Source organism: Equus quagga, chromosome 13 (assembly GCF_021613505.1).
Source record: "Equus quagga isolate Etosha38 chromosome 13, UCLA_HA_Equagga_1.0, whole genome shotgun sequence".
NCBI lineage: Eukaryota > Metazoa > Chordata > Mammalia > Perissodactyla > Equidae > Equus > Equus quagga.
Window position 1 is genome coordinate 65,878,418 of NC_060279.1, and position 21,403 is coordinate 65,899,820.

Here is a 21,403-nt window from a genome sequence, read left to right on the forward strand (position 1 = left end):
ACTATATAAAGAAATTTCAAAATTCAACGGTGAAAAACAGACAACACAATTTGAAAATGAGCAAAAGACATGAAGAGGCAGGTCACTGAAGAAGATATACAGAGGGCAAATGAGCCCATGCAAAGATGTTCAACAGCTTTAGCCATTAGGGAAATGCAAATGAAAACCACAATGAGGGCCATGCCCGTGGCCCACTGATTAAGTTCGCATGCTCCACTTTCGTGGCGGGTGGTTCACCAGTTCAGATCCTGGGTGCAGACCTACACACCACTCTTCAAGCCACGCTGTGGCAGCACGCCACATAGAAGAACTAGAATGACTTCCAACTAGGATATGCAGCTATGTTCTGGCACTTTGGGGAGAAAAGAGAAAAAAAAAAGAGGAAGGTTGGCAACAGATGTTAGCTCAGGGTCAGTCTTCTTCATCAAGAAAAAAAAAAGAAAACCACAATGAGATATCACCACACACCTATAAGAATGGCTTAAAAAAAAAAAGAGTAGTGACAACACCAAATTCTTGTGAGGATGCAGAGAAACTGGATCATTCCTACATTGTTGGGGTGAATACAAAATGGCACAGCCACTCTGGAGAGCTGTTTGGCAGTTTCTTAAAATCCTAGATATACAACCCAGCAACTGTACTCCTGGGCATTTATTGCAAAGAAATGAAAACCTGTGTTTTCACAAAAACGTGTACATGAATGCTTATAGCAGCCTTTTAATCTCTATGTACTGCAATGGGGTTATCTCTATATTTTTTTAGTGGAAAAAAAAAGCAAGCTGCAGAACAATGTATATAGTATGCTACACTAATCTAAGAAAGGGGGTAATAGGAACATATATGCATATATATGTATATATATATATAAACATAATAGAAAAACAAACAAAAACTAATGGAAAATAATTACCTGTGGGGGAAGAATAGAGGAGAAAGGACAAAGATGGAATTTAGTCCTCTCTGAATGTACCTTGTTTTATAATTTTGACATTGGAACTCTATAAATGTTTTACATAGTTAGAAAACGAACTTAAATCAAAAATTTAAAAAACAACCCCTAAAAATAAGGAAAAATAGCAGGAGAGGAATTCGATCTAGCAAGTTTAGACAATTTTTTAAAGGAATTCTGCTCAAGAGCAGGAATGAGCTGGAGCAATAGTTCATGAGGGAACGTAAACTGGTGGATTTATTTTTCTTAAGATGGGAAAAAGTCTGCTGGAGGGATGTTCTGGATCCGAGCTGGTGCCGGATTACAGGGCCTCACTTTGGGTAGGAGCACGGAGAGCTGGAAGTAACGGGAGAGAAGGTGGTGTCCGTGGGTACAGATATTGGTAGGTGGCGGCTGTGGTGGGAGGAGTCTGTGGAAGAACTCTTTTAATTGCTTCTGTTTTCTCCCTGAGATAGAAAGCAAGGTTATCACCTGACCTGAGAATGCGGATCAGGGAGACTCCTAGTTGTCGGAGGAAGGGGGAGAGTCTTGTAAGAGAGCTGAAGTGTGAACAGACGAGGGGATGCAGCCTGATTGCCAGGCAGCGAGAAGGCAGGCCACTCAAGGCTGCTAATCCTGAATCTAACCTGAGATGTGGTCAGTGAGGTTGCATGATTTTCTCTAGCCATGTCCACCAGCACGTGTGAGAAACAACAGCGTACACAAGGAGGCATGTTCAAGAATGTTACTGACCGCCTTCTGAACTCTTTTATCCCTACCAATAAAAATTATAGAATACCAAGGAGAGTATTATGCTTAGAATGTAATTTCCTTATTTTTTTAAAGATTGGCACCTGAGCTAACATCTGTTGCCAATCTTCTTTTTTTTTTCTTCTTCCCAAAGCCCCCCAGTACATAGTTGTGTATTCTAGTTGTAGGTCCTTTTGGGTCTGCTATGTGGGACACGAGCTCAGTGTAGCTTTTTTTTTTTTTTTTGAGGAAGATTACCCCTGAGCTAGCATCTGCCACCAATCCTCCTCTTTTTGCTGAGGAAGACTGGCCCTGAGCTAACATCTGCTTCCTCTATTTTATGTGGGACACCTGCCACAGCATGGCTTGACAAGTGGTGCCATGTCCACACCCAGGATCTGAACCAGTGAACCCCCGACTGCTGAAGCGGAGTGAGTGAACTTAACTGCTGCACCGCCTGGCATCCCCTCAGCATGGTTTGATGAATGGTGCTAGGTCCGTGCCCAGGATCTGAACTGGGGAAACCCTGGGCCACCAAAGCAGAGCACAGGAGCTTAACCACTTGGCCACAGGGTCGACTCCTAGAATGCACTTTCTTAAAATGAACTTAATTCTTTGTCTTCTCAGTGTTGACCCCATCAGTGGACCTAATTTTGAGATGTTGGAGAGTATAAGGTGACATGACTGTGCTCAGAGCAAAAGAGCTACTTCAGGATTCCTACGTTATTGTTCTAAATTTAAAAAAAAAAAAAACTGGATAGTAATCTTTAGTTTGTGGTTTCTTGATGATCACATATGCACTTGTAATGATTATTTTATAGACTTAATCTAGAGCTATCTCCTGTAAATTAACTTTTGCATTCGCCTCCAAATAGATGACTTTTCAGACCAAGATGCCAGTTATGAAAGAAACGGAAATAATTCTCATCTACCTTGGAGACCCAAAAAGACAACAGAAGAAGTGGCAATAATGAGAGACAAAATGACCTCAGGTACTGTGTGGCGGAATCAATTCCCACCTTAAAGGGTGCACAGACTGAATTAATGCTGAAATGTGTCATCATAACACTCACCCAATAAATATTCCTTGCCTTCTATTTTGTCTGACCTTAATATTTCAGTCTTTGCTTTCAGTTTATATATGCTTATTTTCTTGATATGTCTTTGGCCATCTTCTTTTCACATATGCCCAAATAAAAGACAAGGTTTTCTTCCCACGAAAAAGAGAGACTTCTTAAAGAAGACTCTGGAGCTTCTTTTTTAAAAAAAGTCTTCTTAAAAAGTCCTTGCAAAGTCTTTCAGATTGTGGCTTTCTCTCTCATTTTTTTTTAATTTGAAAAATAAATACTATTTGGGGAAGATGCATTAGCCTGAAATGACCTCAATCAATATAACTGATGGATGACTACTATAGAGATCATCTGACAGAATGAGTGAAAAAAGAGACAAATTTAAAGTGGATCTAGTGATTATTGTTAGTGGTGTGACCTCACAACTTCAAGTTTTAGATGTCCTTGTCAACAAGCCTTTAAGTATCCCTTAAAAGAGCAATTTAGAAAGTGGTGGTTGTAGAGACATGAATATATATCTAAAGAACAAATGTAAAAATCAGCTTTTCTGGCTGCTTTGTAAATGGTACTTTTAAGTTGGAGAAAAAGTGTTTAGTGGTTGTGTTCGATGGAATAAAAGATGACATATTCTGGAAAACTGTTAAAAAATTCCAAAAATTGTTCTGACTAAAATGAAAGCAATAGTGTTGAAGACACTGTGAAAAGCTTGAATAAAGCCATATCATGAAACGTGAGTTTCATGAGAGCAATGCTTCTAAATTAATATACTAGTTTATATAACGTGATTTTAAATATGCCTTTCTACAACTAAATTACTAAATTAAATAAGTGGACGTTTGACTGTTTCACCTATATTCTTCAAGTTTATATAGTTCTTTGCCCCAAAATAACTTTTTAACAACCTCCTCATTGAGAAAAGAGGAGATCGCCTTATTTGGGGGTTGCCTTACGTTTATGTATGTATGGTCCTTTAAAAATTTCGTGACACTTTGTTGTATGTGTGTCCCTATTAAATTTAACATAATTAGATCTAATTATTTTACCCACTCTGAGAATTTTCTTATAGTGGAGTTTATCACATTTAATTTTAATAACATATCATTTCTTGCCTTGTTCTATGCTTTCTGGTTCCTTGCTACTTTCTTCTGTCTTTTGTTGAAATTTTGCTCTTCAATATTCTTTTAATTGTTTACCTTCAAGAAGCTGTTGTTTTTAAAAACACATTCTTATACCTACCTTTTTCTAATTGTCTGGCTCAGGAATGAAACAGTCTCTTTTGAAACCCGTGTATAGGAGTATACAGCATGTGAGTTTTCCCTTCCTCACCATCACTCCCTCGGTTTTGTTAGTATATTCTGTGGGGGGTTTTTCTGATTATTGTTATATTAAATTATTTTTTATATTATACAACTTCTCTTAAGAAGACTTTTAAAAAACTTTTATCAAAGCCACATTTCTAACAACTTAGAACTTATATCTATTTTAACTGGTTTCATATTTATCACCAGTCATTTTGTACCCTAACTTTACGTTTCTTGAGTTCTTAATTTTGTCTCATCTCTATTCCAATCGTTTTTTCAAGAAAGATCTATTGTTGGAAATATTTTAGGAACTCGTGAATAGTCAAGAGGTCTTTCTTGTCCCTTCCCAATAAGCCATATTCTAGCAGGGTGTACAAGTTAAAACAAAAGCCAAAATGGTAGTTTAAACAAAACAGCAGTTCATTTCTCTTTCACATAACAGTCTAAGCAAGCAGTCCAGGGCTGACAGGACAGCTCCCCGCTTTACCGGCCCAAGCCATCATCAACTTGGAACTTCCATCTCATGGGTCTATGAAAGCTCCCCCAACACCCAGTTCAAATTCCAGCAAGCGGAATAGGGAGAAGGGAAAATGAGGGGCCTGATCCTTTTTTTTAAGAGCATAGATGAAATCGCACCGTTTACTTCTTCTCAGATCCCATTGGCCAGGACCTGGTCACATGGCCACACCGTGGCATGCAAGGAAGGCTGGGAAATGTAGTCCTTAGCTGGGTGACTAGGTTCCCATAGAAGAAAAGGAGGGTATAGTGGGGAATAACCAACAGTCTCTGAAATGAAAGGGATTTAGTTCCTTCATCACAGTCTTCCCCTCAAAACCCTGTAGACATCATTCTCTAGTCTTTTGGCATTTAATGCTACAGTGGAAAAGACTAAGATTAACCTTTTTTTTTTTAATAGTAGCTTTTTTCCCCCTATCAGATTGCTTGTAGAATTTTTTAATCCTTGTAATACAGAAATTTTCTTAGCATGTATCTAGGTTACTTTTTACTGATTTTTCCTTGAATGTGATGTTGTATATACACATCTTTCTTGACACAGGCAAGTTTTATTCTATTCTACCTATTTATCAGCTCTGTTTCATTTGTTCTGGTTTTGTCCTTGAGAAATACCAGTTATCTATGGGCTGTATTGTAGGTTTATGTCCTCCATATCTTTCCTGTCATTCTTTTAAATGAAAAGAATGGTCCTGTATTTATCACTCCTGTTGCATTCTAGGAGAACTCCTCACATTTATCCTCCATATCATTGATTTGATTTTTCCACATCAGTTCTATTCTGTATTACCTCCACTGTGGATTTTAATTTTTCTGTAGCATTTTAGTTTCCTTGAAATCCTCTAATATCATTTATTTCTCTTTTAATCGAGCTCATTCTTGTGCATTTTAGCTTCCGTTGGTTTATCTTTAAGATTTTCTGTTCCTATTAAGGATGTTAAATAGCTTTCTGAAATATTTTTCTGGATTTTTCTGTTGATAATTTTCAGAGGTGTGCTTTCTTCTGAGTCCTCTGGATTCAGTTCCCAGGTTCTAGAGTGCTATTCATAGGCTCCCTCTTGTTGTTTTTTCCTTACCTTTTAAGGCAAGCTCTGTCCAAATGTTTTTCAGTAGACCAAGAAATTGGATCACCCTTAGTTTAGTAGACTATTGGCTTTTCTAGTGGTCATAGCCCCTTTTCAGAGCTACACTTGAAGTGCAGGTTCAGTTTCCTGTTCCCAGCAAGCTGTTGACCTAATGACCCTACTCTGAGATGACTTTTTTTTCTCAGCTCTATATACATGGCTTTAATTTTCAGGTCATTAAATATTATTATACCCATTCTACAGATGAGACGACTAAGAAGTTAAGTCTCTTTCTCAAGGCTTCATGGTGACTGTAAAAAGTGGTAACCTTCAGTAACCTCTGAAGCCCAGGCCTTTTGACTCAAGATCCCCTTTTTTTTCTACCCTCCATCCTGTTTGCCCAGATAGAAAGACATAGCGTCTGATCAGAAGGACATCTCAGAACTCTGTCCTCTCCCAGCAGTAGTAGCTGCAATGATTTTGCTGCTAAATATACTTACCAGTTCAGTGAACAACAGAGGGAACGCTGCAAGAAAAGATAGAGAGGGCAAAGTAAGCTTGCTATAGCCACGTAAATTTTAATGGGTCTGGAGCTCATGCCTTGAAAGAAGTCAACCTAAGTTAATAGTAAATAGGCACATTAACACACTGATGTTGCCTTCAGATTATGGTTTTCTTACTAGAAAATGTGGAAAGAGAATGAAAGCAATAATGGTGATCTGGTCGAATGTTGTAAATGATCACTTTCCAAAAGTCTGTCAGAAGTATCCTCCAATTTATTAATAAAGAGCTCCTCCTTTTGGCAAAATTTTGAAGCATATATTTCTGCAGTAATGTTTATATGTCTGCCACTTTATGATTGATTTGATTTAATATTTCTTTTTATACAGAGGGTCTTTGAAGAGTAAGCAAATGGATCAGACATTAGTGATTTGTAATGCTTCAACCCCAGAATTCTAGCTTGTCTACAGATTTATCAACAGTGGGAAATGATCACTTTGATTTCCTATGTAAAACAATTTGCATTGTTTTTATCAAGACATCCTCAGTAAGACATCCTCAAATAAAATAGAAAGAAATATTTCTATCCTAGGCTTTGATTTGAACTTAATCTGCTTTCTTTTTTCTATGGTAGCCACTCATCATTCGACCACATGTCACCAACCTGCTCATCCTAATCATGTAAGTACTTACCTTCACAATACACATTTTGGAATATTATTCTTTTTGTCCTTCCTGGTGGGTCCTGCCAGGACTCTCCTCTGTGTCACAGAGTGCTCTGGATATAGTTTTCTAATAAGGAAAGGAAAGTACTTAAGTGCAGGAAAGAATCAGGTTTAATGGGTGCTTTATTAAAGAAAATTTTAAAGCCTGTCTTTGGTTTACATGTTAGTATAATTATCATTTGTTGGTTGGTTGGTTGCTTATTCCCTGTTTCAATCCAAAAAGGACTTGTGGCATCTTACAAAAATATATGCAATGCAGTAAAATTTATTTTTTAAAAAAAAGGGAAAAGAAAGAAATGAGTGAAAAGAAAATAAAGGTAGAAACTCTGCTTAATCTATAAAATTTTACCTTCAAGAAATTTCTCAGCCTTCTTGCCTTTGTGTCCTACATAGAAACCTTTCAGTGGATGTCTAAATAGGGATTTGCATTTATTTGATCCACTGCAAAAAATAAGTGTTTCCAGCAGTATAAAAGAGAACAGGGATGAAGTAAAAATCTGTACACTCAGCGCTCTGTATCCGCGGGTTCTGCGTCCCCAGATTCAACCAACTGTGATGGAAAGGTTGCATCTGTACTGAACATGCAGACTTTTTACTTGTCATTTTTCCCTAAACAATACAGCATAACAACTTTTGACATAGCATTTATGCTGTATTAGGTATTATAAGTAATCTAGAGATGAGTTAAAGTATACGGGAGGATGCACATAGGTTATATGCAAATACTACACCATTTTATATGAGACTTGAGCACCCCCAGATTTTGGTATCTGCAGGGGTCCTGGAACCAATCCCCTGAGGATACAGAGGGATGACTGTATTTTTTAAGTGACGTTGTGCAAAATACCCACCAACATTGCTTAAAAGGTTGCCAGAAAGAAAGAAAGCAAAGGTGGTTGGCTGTAGGAATTCTCAGAGGCTTCATATGCCCCAAACCTACCCACTTCTCATCATCTTCACCATTATCCCACCCCAGGCCAAGCCACCATCATCTCCCATCTAAACTTTTCATCTGCCTCCTCCTGAGCTCCCTGCTTCCCTTCTTGGCCCTTTTCTGTCAGTTCTCAACACAAATCAGATCATGCTATTGCTCCTCAAAGCCCCCAATGTCTTCCCATGTCATTCAGAGTAAAATCATACTCTTCCCAATTGCATGACATATAACATGCTCTCCCCACGCCCATCTCTCATTCCCACCCCACCTCCAAGATCTTTTTGATCTCCCCAGTGCCACCTTTTGCTCACCCAGCTGCTTTGTTCTTCCTGAAACAAGCCCAGCAGGCTGTGGCCTCAGGGCCTTTGCACTTCTCAAATGCCCTCCTCCAATATATTGGCAGAGCCTTCTCTCTCCCTTCATTCAACTCTCAGCAAAAATGCCCTCTCCTGACATCTGAGCACCTTTTTCTTCAATATGCTTACCCTTATTTTATCTTCATGGCATTTATTCAGTATATGATCTAATTTGTCTCTCTGTCTCCACCACTAAAATGGAGGCTCCATGAGGCAGGAACTTGGCTCATTTTCTTCATGGCTGTATCCCCAGTTCCCCAGAACATTGCCCAGCACATGGTAGAAGCTTAATTATCATCTGTTGAATGGTTGACAGTGAATAACTAATGTACTTGTGAATCCTCAAGAGGGTGATATATTATACCGCTTTCTCAAAATGGTTTGAGATCTTTTTGAGAGAAATGCCTCCTAATGTCTCACAGGACATGGGAGTCCAGAGCAATTTTGGAAACACTGTCCAAATTATTTATTATTTGGTAAAATCAGATTCAGCCTTTTCCTCTGCATATTTTATCTGTTAGTCCAAGCTCTTGTGCCATCCCATCAGCTCGTTTCCTTCAAGACTCCCCGAAGTCACACAGCAGGGAACATCAGTCACGTCTGTACCTACCAGCCAGCCTGGCCCTGGGAAACCGGAGCTCACCAGGCCTGCATCTGGAATGCACGCTGAAGACGCTCTGGTAGAAATAACTTCAAGCCCCACAGAGCGCTCGCCGGCAGATGTCTTCACCTCTCATCCACAAGCATCATTTCAGAAAGCATCTGAGCAGGTAAACATGGAAAATTGAAGTCACAAGGGGTACTTTGTGACACTGAAAAAGCACTTTTATTCTTTCCTTCTGTTTTGGTGATGTTTGAGAATAGAGATGCTAGGAAGGGGCCACCCTTTACCTCGCGGCAGAAGTGCACCTAAGCAGGCCTGACGGACAAGCATATATTCCAACTAAAAGCAAAACCAGAACAAGCCCGTGAAAATATTCCACAGTGGGCTTTATGCCCATTTCCACACTTAATGTCTTATTATTATTTAATGCTATTCTATTTAGTGCTTCGGATGGGGAGGAAGCTTTGCTCATCTGCCACACTTTATCAGCAGCAGCAAACCCTTCTAGACAATTCCTCCTACTCACCAACTCAACTCTTTCACCTTTCTTCCATTTTTCCCACAAACATAAATAAAAAGGCAAAGCCACTTTGACAGTGTAGACCAAATAAAATTATCCTGCTCCTCCCCATTTTTTTTTAACACAAGCCCTACCTATGTGCAATCTCGCCTTTCCCTGTGAGAGAGAGTCCTGTTGACTCTGGGTTTGCTTTCAGTGATAATGGAAACTAGATGGTCACTGTTGTATCAGTCGGCATTTTTTCTCCTAGGAGAGAAAAACTGACCTACAGAAGCTTGAACAAAGGGTGTTTTGTTTTCCTTAAATGAAGAGAAGTCTAAAGTGTAGAGTATCCAAAAGAGGCTTCAGATAAATTATTGGAAACATTGAGAGAATGTAGTGATGTTGCTGAATACCAGATCAGTATACTAAAGCTAACTGTGTTTTTACATATGGGCAACAATCAGTAGGAAATTGGATTTTAAAAAAAGATACTACAGTGAGTACCTAGGAGTACATCTAATCAAAGATATACAGAACCTCTATGGAGACAAGAATAAAGCTTTATTAAGAGAAATTAGAAAAAGGCTAAGTGAGTGGTGAGATTTCTTGTGATCCAGCCCATGGTACACATTCTGCTCTAAAAGATCAAACAAGGCACCCTCAGGGACCTTCCTGGCTGCAGCTAGAATGGCTTTAATAAGAGCCTGACTGCCATCGGCAAACATGCAGGTGGATGGCAACTGTGTCTCGCTTACATCTTCATTCCTATGCGTTTATACTTCAATCCCAAAGTATAAAACCAAACTTGGGTGGTCCTCAATTCTAAGGTCACTGGACACCTGATCCAACCTCCTACAAACCCTGCGAGTCCGGAATAACCCTATTCAATTGTATAGTCCATGAGGTCGGGATCATAACCGACCTTAACTGCTCGAACCCCTGAGCCTGACAGTAGGCATTGGATAAGGGTTTACTGAATGCATGATTGAATTAAGCAATAAGTGGGCTGTTCTCCAGAAATCGGACCAGGTGGTTGGCATAAACAGATTTTCTGAGGGTCGGGCTTCAGTTCAAAAGAAGTAGCCTCTCCAGGTTTGGACCCACACCCAGTGTTGGGGGTTTGTTTTCTCAGAGAGGTTTTCTGCCTCCCACCGCCTGCTGTGTGGTATTTCAAGTACTTCCCTCTTGAACGTGAACTCTTGAACGGAATGAACACAGAGGGAAACCTGAGAGGACAAACATACTTCTGAATAGAAAAGCTTGCTTCTGTTGTTTTGATTTCAAGATTTCCCTCACTTTTGATCATGGCCGGGAGACTTAGACTTACTCTTATAAATCATATTTCCAGACTCCCTGGTCCTTGGATCAATCATTGGATAACCTTGTTATCCATTTTCTCCACTATATGGAAGAAGTGAAAATAAATTCTGTCCATTTGCGGAAAAGCTTCTGACGGCAATCACTGTTTTGGAGAGCCTGTGATTCATAGAGCTTGTAACCTTATCGAAGGTCAACTCTTGTTAAAACAATGTCTCAAACTACTAAAGTGCAATAATTTTATGTAAATAATTTTGACAAAATCCTTTGTCCCCAATAGGTCATAGATGAGATAGCAGGGAACTTTAGCAAAGCAGTTCACGGTTCACCAGCTCACAGCGCACTACAGAAAGCTTGTGAGGTGATTCGGACACTGAAAGCCTTTATGCCCGGATCTTCTGAGTCAGCTCAGGTAAGCAGAGGCTGATTGGGAGGGAGCAAGCCACGACAAAGGGGGAAGAGAGAAAGCGAGAAGATATAATAAAAAAGAAAATGGATAATCTGGAGATTGTGCCCTGTGCAGAATTTAGCATTATGAAACTATTTTGTGGAGACTCAATTTAAATATCAGCAAGCATATTTGTACCTTTAAAAACCTGAAGATTGTGAAAAAATTCATCAGTAGCGACATTCTCAGATACACTGTGTTTGTTTGCTCTTGTTCAGTTACCACGTTACTGCCTTCCTGATACATTTGTTACGCGAGATGGTGGGAGACAAAAATAGAGCCACTCCCTGCCGCAGATACAGGATACAACCTTGAAACAGGATCAGAAATCAGTACCCCCGTGATATTGGCGTTTATTGCAACCACACTTGCCAATGTTATGTTCGTTCGTAGTTATTCATGCCTCTTTCTGTTCCCCGCACATAAGTAAATTAAGGTGGTGGGATTAGTCAGAATTTTAATTTTCTTTTTTCCGTTTCCTATATTTTCAGATATTCTGCAATAAGCATATAAATGCCTTCTGTATTGGGTTTTTTGAACTTTTTAATTACAGAAATAATACATGCTTGTTATTTAAGAGTCAGAACAAAAGCATTTAAAGTAAAAAGCAAGGGCCTCCACCATCTTCTTCCTGCTAATTCTGTTTTCTGGATATAATCTCTGTTACTAGTTTATTGTTAGTTTGCTGTGCATAACCTTGCAAACTTTTTCCTCGCTTACACAAGTTTGTTGTTTTGATTTTGTTTTGTTTTGTTTTTAACAAAAGTGGAGTTAAAGTATACAAATTTTTCTGCCCCTTGATTTTTTTTACTTAACACTGTGTCATGGGTGTCTTCTCATGTCAGTACACATAAATGAACTCATTATTCTTAATGCTCATTTGGATTTTTTTTATTTGTTTACCCTTGCAAATAGTATAGCCACAAACATCTTTGAGAACTTAGGCAAATATTTCTGTGGGATACAGTGCTGGAAATAGAGTTGATGTGCTTTAAAATTTTCCATAGATGACGAAATTGCCCTCCTAAAAGCCATTGTTTTACATTCCCACAAACCGTTTCCCCACACTCTCATTTTTACCAATTTCAAAGGCAAGAAGGAAAAGCATTTTATTGATTACTAAGGAGTTTGAACATCATTTTGTACACTCGTTGGCCATTTTTATATCTCCTCTGAATTGCTTCTTCATGTCCTTCATCCATTTTCCTCGTTGGGTTGACTGTCTTCTCCTTATTTGTTTGTAAGAGAGCTTAATTTACTGTCGGTGTTAACCTTTTGTTGCATATGTTGCAAATATTTTGTGCCCCCATCTGGTTTTTAACTTTGTTTATTGTATCTTTTATTTGCAGAAGTTTTTTAATAAATGTATCTTTGAAAATAAATAACAGTTCAAAACAAAAATACTTGTACCTACAGTGAATATTCAGTAAATATCTGTCAATTTGCTTAACCTTCTTTTTTTGACTTGTTTTACTTGAGAACAACCTACAGAAAGGAGGATTGGTGTTTTCTGTTTCATCTAGAATTTCTCCTTGATCTCTATTTTAAGTCTATCTTGAATGCTTTTGGGGCCCTAGATACAAAGGGATAATCGACTCAGTGTTTCAGTCAGCATTGCTCTTTGCCTTGACATTCCTTTTGTTAGCTTAGCTTTGTTAATTAGATATTTGATCTACTTATCACTCAAAAGGGTTATGTCAGTTTCTTAGAATAACCTGAAATACGAATCCTCCCCATAGGTAATATGTAATAATATATTTTCCTTCCCTGCCAAGTTGTAGTATTGCTTTTTTATAAGAATGTATTTGAAATGTGTAAGGAACGCTGAATTCCTTCAAAGAAGAACACAAATCAATTTAAAACAATCGTAAACAGTTCAGGGGTGTATGTTCGCTTCCTAGAACTCCCAGGTCAGCGTGATCGATTCCCTGGTTTACCTGAAAGGGCAGTTACTGAAGAGTCCGTTTCAGAACAGCAGCAGTCTGGGCTTCCACGTCCCCGTGACCGTCTGCCTCTTCCACTCCCCCAACGATGTAGTGCAGGCTGGTGAAGCAGGGCAGCAAAGATCCAAGCCTGACGTTGAGCAGGTAGGTAAAGTATCCGCCAGTGGCCAACTGTGTTTAGAAACTTTTTAATCTTGACAGATCCAGGTATCACACAGCCTCTCCCTAAATCTCTAAAGAGAATTCAGCCCAGTAAGCACCACTGAAAAGACCACTCTGTCAGGTCTGCTCCGGGGTCTTCCTCTCTATTCCACCAGTGAGCCAAGACTACCTAGTGCTGTAAGCCAGTGCAGAGAACTTAGTAAAGTGCTTGGCACATGGTACACACTCAATCAATTCAATTTGCTATTCATGTGAAAAGATGTTCAACATCATTGTCGTTAGGGAAATGCAAATCAAACCACAATGAGATAGCACTTCCCATCCAAAAAGACAGACAATAACAAATGTTGACAAGGAGGCAGAGAAATTAGAACCTTCGTGAATTGTTGGCTTGTAAAATGACTCAGCCACTTTGGCAAACAGTTTGACAGTTCCTCAAAATGTTGAAATGGAATTACCCCGTGACCCAGCAATTCCAGTCCTTGGAATATACACACATATGTCCACACTAGAACTTATGTACTCATGTCACAGCAGCATTATTCAAATAGCCAAATAGCCAAAAAGTGGAAATAAGCCAAATGTCCATGATCTGAGGAATGGATAAATAAAACATGGTATATCCATATGATAGAATATTATTCGGCAACGAAAGAGAGTGAAGTACTGGTGCAACCTGGATGAACCTTGGAAACGTTATGCTAAATGAAAGAAGCCAGTCACAAAGGACTGTATATTGTGATTCCATTTATATGAAATGTCCAGAAGAAGCAAATCTATGGATACTGAATTTAGATCAGTGGTTTCCTAGGACTAGGGGGATGAGGACAGGAGAATGGACAGTGACCGCTACTGGGTACTGGGTTTATTTTAGGGGAGGTGAAAATGATCTAAAATTAGATCATGTGATAGTTGCACTGTGAATATACTGAAAAACATGGAATTGTATACTCTGGGTGGATTGTATGTGTGAATTTCATTTCAATAAAGCTGTTTAAAAGAAAAACCTATCATAAGCAAGTCTAGGGCAGCTTATATCATAGGGCAAAGAAATATTTCCTTCGGTGGCCCCCTTAGTTGATATGAAGGATGGTGAGTCTTTAGGCAGATGGCAAGTACTTTCAATGGGTCCTCTCCAGTGAATGTCACCCTTCATTACATCACTGTCAAAATCCTTGCTCCCTGGGGCCGGCCCCATGGCCGAGTGGTTAAGTTCGTGGGCTCCGCTTTAGCAGCCCAGGGTTTGGATCCTGGGTGGGGACATGGCACTGCTCAGTAGGCCACGTTGAGGCGGCATCCCACATGCCACAACTAGAAGGACCTACAACTAAAATATACAACTATGTTCCGGGGGGATATGGGGAGAAAAAAGCAGGAAAAAAAAAAAAAAGAAGAAGATTAGCAACAGTTGTTAGCTCAGGTGCCAATCTTTGAAAAAAAAAATCCTTGCTCCCCTTCCAACCCTCTCAAAATCATTATTTCACTAACACAATATACTGAGGTTACGTGTTGTTTCCCTCTAAATGCAGGTAGAAAATGTGCTGAAAACATCCTTGCTGGCCCTTGGTAGGATGCAGGAAGAATTTCTACAGCAGAAGAACTTTTCTGAGTCTTCAGTGACTTTGACCTCTTCGATTGCTACTCTGATGCTGAGCAGGTAACAGAGGAGGAAGGAAGGGGGAGAGTTTCGTTTTAGGTTTTTGACCTTTAGAGAACACACAGAAATTTATTCCCATTTAACTTCTTTTTCATTAGCCAAAACATATCAACTTTGCCTCTGAGCTCTTACACGCTGGGTTACCCAGCACCCGTGAGGTTAGGCTTTCCATCAGCTTCAGCCTTGGAGGAGCTCTTGAATGAACACCCAGAAGTTAATGTCCAGGTGAGTGTGAAATTGATTCTGATCAGAATGAAAATGGGATTTGAGAGCTGTAGGCATTTGGGTGAAAGGAATGCACCATGAAATGTAAGCCGACCGGCCAAATGAGATAATGTCGTGTGCCACTAATTCCTCTTACACTGGCAGGAATGGAGTCCTCTTAAAAATGATCCAGTGTAGGGGCTGGCCCCATGGCCGAGTGGTTAAGTTCGTGCACTCCGCTGCAGGCAGCCCAGGGTTTCATTGTTTTGAATCCTGGGCGTGGACATGGCACTGCTCACCAACCCACGCTGAGGCAGCGTCCCACATGCCACAGCTAGAAGGACCCACAATGAAGGACGCACAACTATGTACTGGGGGGGCTTTGGGGAGAAAAGGGGAAAAAAAATAAAATCTTTATAAAAAAAATGATCCAGTGTAGAAGTTGGGAGCAGTAAACAGACTTCTGGATTTAACTAAGTTTCTCTGTTATGATTTGAATTGATCTCAGCTCTTCACTATTTATACAAAGCTTGGGATATCTGAATAATTATTGACTTAAAATACCAACCTAGTCATAGCAGTATATTGTTTTTCTTTCAGCAATTACCTATAAACAGAAGTAGAGTTTTTGCCTTACCCTGGAGGGCAGAATACTTACTTCCTAGTAAAATAGAATCCTGCAGGTATAAAAATGTAAAAATTAAGAATTCTGAGGGTTACAAGTAAATGACTCATCTTTACTTAATTCTTTCTCATATGATGTTATAATGAGAAATATTTCATTTGAGATCCTGGCAAAGGGACAATCCCAACATTTACTTTAATTTATGATATCTGATACCTTATTACCTATCGGGGTGTTATTTATAAATATTTCAGCAATTTATGAGACTGGAGTTTTCTTGTCTCTAGGTAACAGGACTAGCTTTCAATCCCTTCAAGGATTTTGATGACAAGAACATTGTTGGAAGCGTCGGAAGTGTGTTACTAAGCTCTAATCATAAATTGCTCCAAGTCCGTGATTTAGTGGAAGATATTGAGGTATGGCTTGACTATTAGGGAATAAATAGAAGAGAATAGGAGTTCCTGGAGAATAGGCTAGAAGGATACAATGCCTTGAAGGATATCATTTTAGATTTATTGCCGTGCCATTGTTTTGTTATTCACATCTTTACTTAGGAACTTTCACAAAGAGATCTGCCTTAGCCTTAGGAGAAGGTGTTTTAGGTCTTAGACTATATACTCTTCCTTAACCCCTTGCACTGCGTTACCTACTAACATTCAAAGAGGGAGACCAAGGAAGTTTCGTTCCATTATTATTATAAAGGAGGCTGAAAGGCATCAATGGATGGGCCATCTTAAACTTGAAGATTGATTAACTGTGTCTTATTCTAGATCACACTCTGGAGAAACGTTAGCACGGAAACCCATCCCAGCAGCCTCAACACTAGCACAGAGCATTTTCTTATCACCGTGAACGTCACTTCCCTGGAGAAGTCCCTGATAGTGTGCATAGAGCCTGAACATCCCCTTTCAATGACACTCTACCTGGGGTTCCAGTATCAGCCTAACCACACTCACTTCCACCTGAGCATCACCCTTCCGAAGGACCAGGTGTGGCAAAAAGGTAAAACCCCAACCAGATGTCAGAAACTTACTGTGAAGTGCATTTTTGTCTTTCTTTTTTTTAACTTTTTGTTTTGAGGTAATTGTAGATTCACATGCTATTGTAAAAAATAAAACTGAGAGATCTCATAGGCCTTTCACCCAGTTTCTCCTAATGATAGCATCTTGCATGACTACAGTGCTATATCACAATTGGGAAATGGCATTGAAACAATGCACTGACCTTATTCAGATTTCACCAGTTTTATAGGCACTCATTTCTGCGTGTGTGAGTGTGTATTTAATTCTATGTAATTTTATCACATGTATAGACACCTGTGAGCATGAAGTGCATTTTCAAAAAAGATAGATTATGGGATGGATAGAGGGATATATATGTGATAAAGCAAATTTAGTAAAATGTTAATTGTAGAATCTGGTTAGCGATTATATGAGTGTTCACTGTAAAATTCTCTCAACTTTCTATATGGTTGAAAATTTTCATAATGAAATGTTGAGACTCCCTGCAGAGGTAAATTTCCAGCATGATGGATCATAAATATTTCAAACTTTATATTCCATAGATGAGTATATATGCAATGTGTCATTTATATGTCAGCTTTTCTTCTAATCTTAGATATGAGTAAGGCCCAGAGATATCGCAGTAAATCTTGGTATAAGACCAGAATGACTACATTGTAGTTTAGAAAAGTTAAGAATTTCTGAGACATGTATAAGTAGCTAGGAATTTCTAAGATATGTAAATAGTACCTAGATATACTTGACCAAAAAACATATCCTCTGGATATAAGCTTTAAATGTTGTACTGAAAAGTCTTAATAAAGAACTCCCTCTTTTGCATTAAAAAAAAAAATGTTGGGGAAAATAATCACGATGGGTAAAGCATGTCATAGTCCCCCTTCCCCGCTTCGTGACAGTCTTCCCGTGTTGAACGAGCTTCCTCTGGCTCTTGCACCGGCCTCACCAACACAGGAAAGACTGCTTTTTAAGTGATTCTTCCCATTGGATGAGGCACCTGAGACAGCAGCTCTCCCTCCGGGCTGCCAGCTGCACAGTTCTGTCTGCATTACCAACAGGCTCCTTCCTGGTTCAGAACGCGCAGTCCGTTCTTCCTGCTGATCTTGGCAATAAGATCATGTCATTTGGAGCTGGAAGGGGTCTTAGGGGTCCTTTGGTCCAGACTCCTTGTTTGAAAGACGAGAAAACTAGAGAGATTGGGTGACATGCCATAGCTGTTAGCAGCCACCTGGGGACAGACCTGAAATTGGCCTCCAGTGTGCAGTCCTGGACTCCTTCCCTGGAACCACTCTGTTCCTATCCTTGCTTAGTCCTTGCGTTTCTTTTGTTGCCTAGATCTTCTGGGTATTAACTTTGATTTGTAATTATTTCATTTTACTAAAACTTGTAATACATTCTAATTCATTAGACCTAAATTTTTGTTTATCAAAAGAATATGAATTTTACCGGAACAAAAGTAATGCAGAGCCCTTGATCGTATCACTGATCATTTTAAAAAAATCCTTTGTGACTCTAGGTTTATTACTTCCTTGTTTGTAAAATAAAATAACAACAATAATAATAAACTCTTCAGAAGAACGGTTCTGCTGGTATTTTTCACCCATTTGAGATACAACTAAGCCCTGTGCTGTGTTCTCAGATGAGGAGTATACCTGGGTGCTGACCCCAGAGAGTCTGCAGTATGGGATCGGCTCCTACTACATAACAGGCATGTTGAAGGAAAGCAAGGAGAGCGCTCAGCAGCCGCCCACCCTGTTCTCGGTGGTAACTGCCGTCACTCAGTGCTATTTCTGGGACAACCGCAACAGCACGTGGAAGAGCGATGGATGCCAGGTAGGAAGCTGCGTCCTGCCCCTGCCTCTCATCTTCCTCGGCTGGCATTAAACACGGTGCATCTGTTATCTCAGCTGGGGCAGCCCAGAGGGAAAACTCACCAGAAGGGGAATAAATCCACCTGGGAAAAAGGAGGAGGGTTGTGTGTAGTGGTCCAGGAAAGAGTTTGTTTTTTCTATTTGTAATTCCTTTCTCAAACATTAGTCTAAGGTAAATTGGACAATTCTAGGTAAGAAAAGCAGTATGAAAGCTCTTACACTGTACAAGTATTAAGTATGTTGTGGGTAAAGTGAAACGAACTTCCTGCTAAATAAAAGAGAATTTTTGTACTTAAAAATAAGCCAGCAGCTTCTTCTACATTCCAGGCCAGGTGCGGACAGATTGTCACTTTCATAATGATTGCCTAGTTCCAGGTGTCTGCCCACTTTAAGATGGCACTATATGTTTTCACATTGTGATTCTGTGAGATCCTGACTAATTTAAGTCCTGGTTCAGTTGCACAAAGAATGTGGTGGAAGGTTCTGGAAATCATGAGGGCGTTCTTCTTAAAAGATTTGAAAAAGTATTACCCAGATTGGGAATAGTGGGAGAGAGGATGCTCTGGAAGGCATCTGCACCATTTGCGGCCTCAAGCAGTGATTTCTGGATGATCTGGAGCAGCGCTTCTCAAGCAAATCCTCTAACTGGGAGCCTGTCAAAATGCAGATTCTGTTGCTGTAAATCGGGTGGATCTGAGAGTCTGCCTTTCCAGCAAGCCCCCAGGTGATGTCAGTGCTGCTGGTCAGGGAAGCCACAATTTGGGTAGCAAGGCTTGAGAGCTTCTCTCTTCGCACAGTGACACACTGATGGCAAAAGGCATCAGGATATTTCCTGCCTCCATGAAGCTCTGATAGTGCGTGATCTCCATGAAAGGGGCAGAGCTGCAGAAACAGGATGAGAGTTCCTCCAAGGCAGAGTGTAGACTGGACAACCAGAACTTAACCGTGTGCCGTGGAAAGAAGTCTGTCATAAGGATGTTATTTTAGGCTTTTCATTTGCAAAATCAAACATGGAATTGGTACCTTCTGCTTATTCACCTAGTAACTTTTTAAAAAATATTTTTTATGAAGAAATGTTACAACATATGGAAAGTTATAGGAAATAATATAATAAAAATCATTAAACACACCACTCAGCTTTTCACAAAGTTAGTATTTTGCTCCACTTGGTTCAGATTTTTAAAAATAATAAAACAGGAGTGATCGAAGTCCACGGTGTGCCCCTCACTGATCTCATTTCTTCCCTCTCACCAAAGGGTAACCACTGTCCTGAATTTGGTCTGTGTATTCATTCTTTCAGCAAGTATTTATCGAGCATCTTCTACATGGCAGGCTGTGTCTAGGAGCTAGAGATACAGTGATGGACCAGACAGTGTCCTCACGAGCTTACATTCCAGTGAGGGAGGCTGACAGACGTAGATAAATGAGTGGTTTGCATGCTTTTGGTCTTTATGTAAATGGCACCATGCTACCCAGATCCTTCTTTAACTTGTTTTTTTCACTTGACATTTACACGTGTCGATACATCTAGTTCTAACTCGTTCATTTTTACTGCTGCATAACGTTACATCGGTTTACTTCTACTCATTTATTTACTTGTTCGTTTGTATGTTCTGCTGTTACTGGACCTACAGGTTGTTTCCTATTTTTTGTGGTTATAAACAATGCTGATAGAAACATTCTTCTTCACATCTCCTTGTGCACATGTGCAAAGTTCTCCTAGGATATATATTCAGAACTGAAATTGCACGATTCACAAAGTTTGTGCTTCTTCAGTCTTACCAGATATTGCCAAATTGCTGCCCACATTGGTCACGCCAGTTTTACCCCCAGCAGTGACGAAGCAAACCGGACATTCTTTTCCATCTCTAAATTGCCCTTGTTGGTGTTTTATGTTCGTCCCTTCCTTAGCAGTCTATGTAATTAGTATCAGTGTCTTGATTCTAATTCCAGGTTGGGCCACAGAGCACAATTCTGAGGACACAGTGTCTCTGTAACCACCTGACCTACTTTGGCAGTGACTTCTTCATTGTGCCCCGGACAGTGAATGTTGAAGACACGATCAAGCTGTTCCTTCGCGTGACCAACAACCCTGTTGGAGTGTCGTTGCTGGCCAGCCTGTTAGGATTCTATATGCTCATATTTGTGTGGGCTTGGAGAAAGGACCAAGCAGATATGCAGAAGGTGATGAGACTTTGATTCCAAAAGCTTTGCCGCGATGTCTTGAGTATGTTGAATAAGATGGAAAAAAAACACCTTCATCAAAAGAGGCTGGTAGCACGGTACTAGGTACTATAAAAATTCAAGTGGGACTTTTCTTAAATTTCTCTTCATATCTACTGTCTCACAGCCTAGGAACTTAACTCTTTATCTCCATTTTTTTTCTTTTAGCCAAAGCTGAACTCTCATATGACTCATTTAGGTTAGGAATAAGCCAAAAGAAAACAACTAGAGAACTTAACTATAATCAAATTCAAGTTTATCTCACTTTATACATTGGATATGAAAGTTATGTGTAAGTCAAATTATAATTTAATAACTGCAATAGATAAGAAATCTATAAGGAATTGTTTTTTAAACAAACAAAAAAATCCTTTGATGACAGCCTCTTCTTAATTTCTGTTCTATGTATTTCTTCTTCTTATATTTTGTTACACTTGGAAATTCTAGAATACAGACAAAGTGTCCGTTTCTTTATTGCTGGGAGTGTAGAGTGCCCATTTTCGTAAATAAAAATATAGGACACCCAGTTAAATTTGAATTTCAAATAAATAGTGAATGCATTTTAATTATGCCCTAAAATTATTCATTGTTTATCTGAAATTCAAGTTTAACTGGTTGTCTTAAGTGTTTATCTGGTAACCCTGCCTGGAAGGAGGGAGGTGGAAAGATTGAGAGGCCCAAGACCT

General features: G+C 39.5%; 1 protein-coding gene across 1 annotated transcript in view; it reads left to right on the top strand.

The window, feature by feature from the left end:
- Positions 1-21,403, top strand: part of PKD1L3 (polycystin 1 like 3, transient receptor potential channel interacting) — a 78,492-nt gene that overhangs the window by 4,395 nt on the left and 52,694 nt on the right. The window contains exons 3-13 of the mRNA XM_046680285.1: positions 2,554-2,670; positions 6,762-6,808; positions 8,664-8,912; positions 10,846-10,977; positions 12,915-13,100; positions 14,648-14,775; positions 14,874-15,000; positions 15,892-16,020; positions 16,375-16,606; positions 18,263-18,456; positions 20,448-20,678. Coding sequence (XP_046536241.1) covers positions 2,554-2,670; positions 6,762-6,808; positions 8,664-8,912; positions 10,846-10,977; positions 12,915-13,100; positions 14,648-14,775; positions 14,874-15,000; positions 15,892-16,020; positions 16,375-16,606; positions 18,263-18,456; positions 20,448-20,678 — 1,772 coding nt within the window. The remainder of the gene's footprint in view (positions 1-2,553; positions 2,671-6,761; positions 6,809-8,663; positions 8,913-10,845; positions 10,978-12,914; positions 13,101-14,647; positions 14,776-14,873; positions 15,001-15,891; positions 16,021-16,374; positions 16,607-18,262; positions 18,457-20,447; positions 20,679-21,403) is intronic.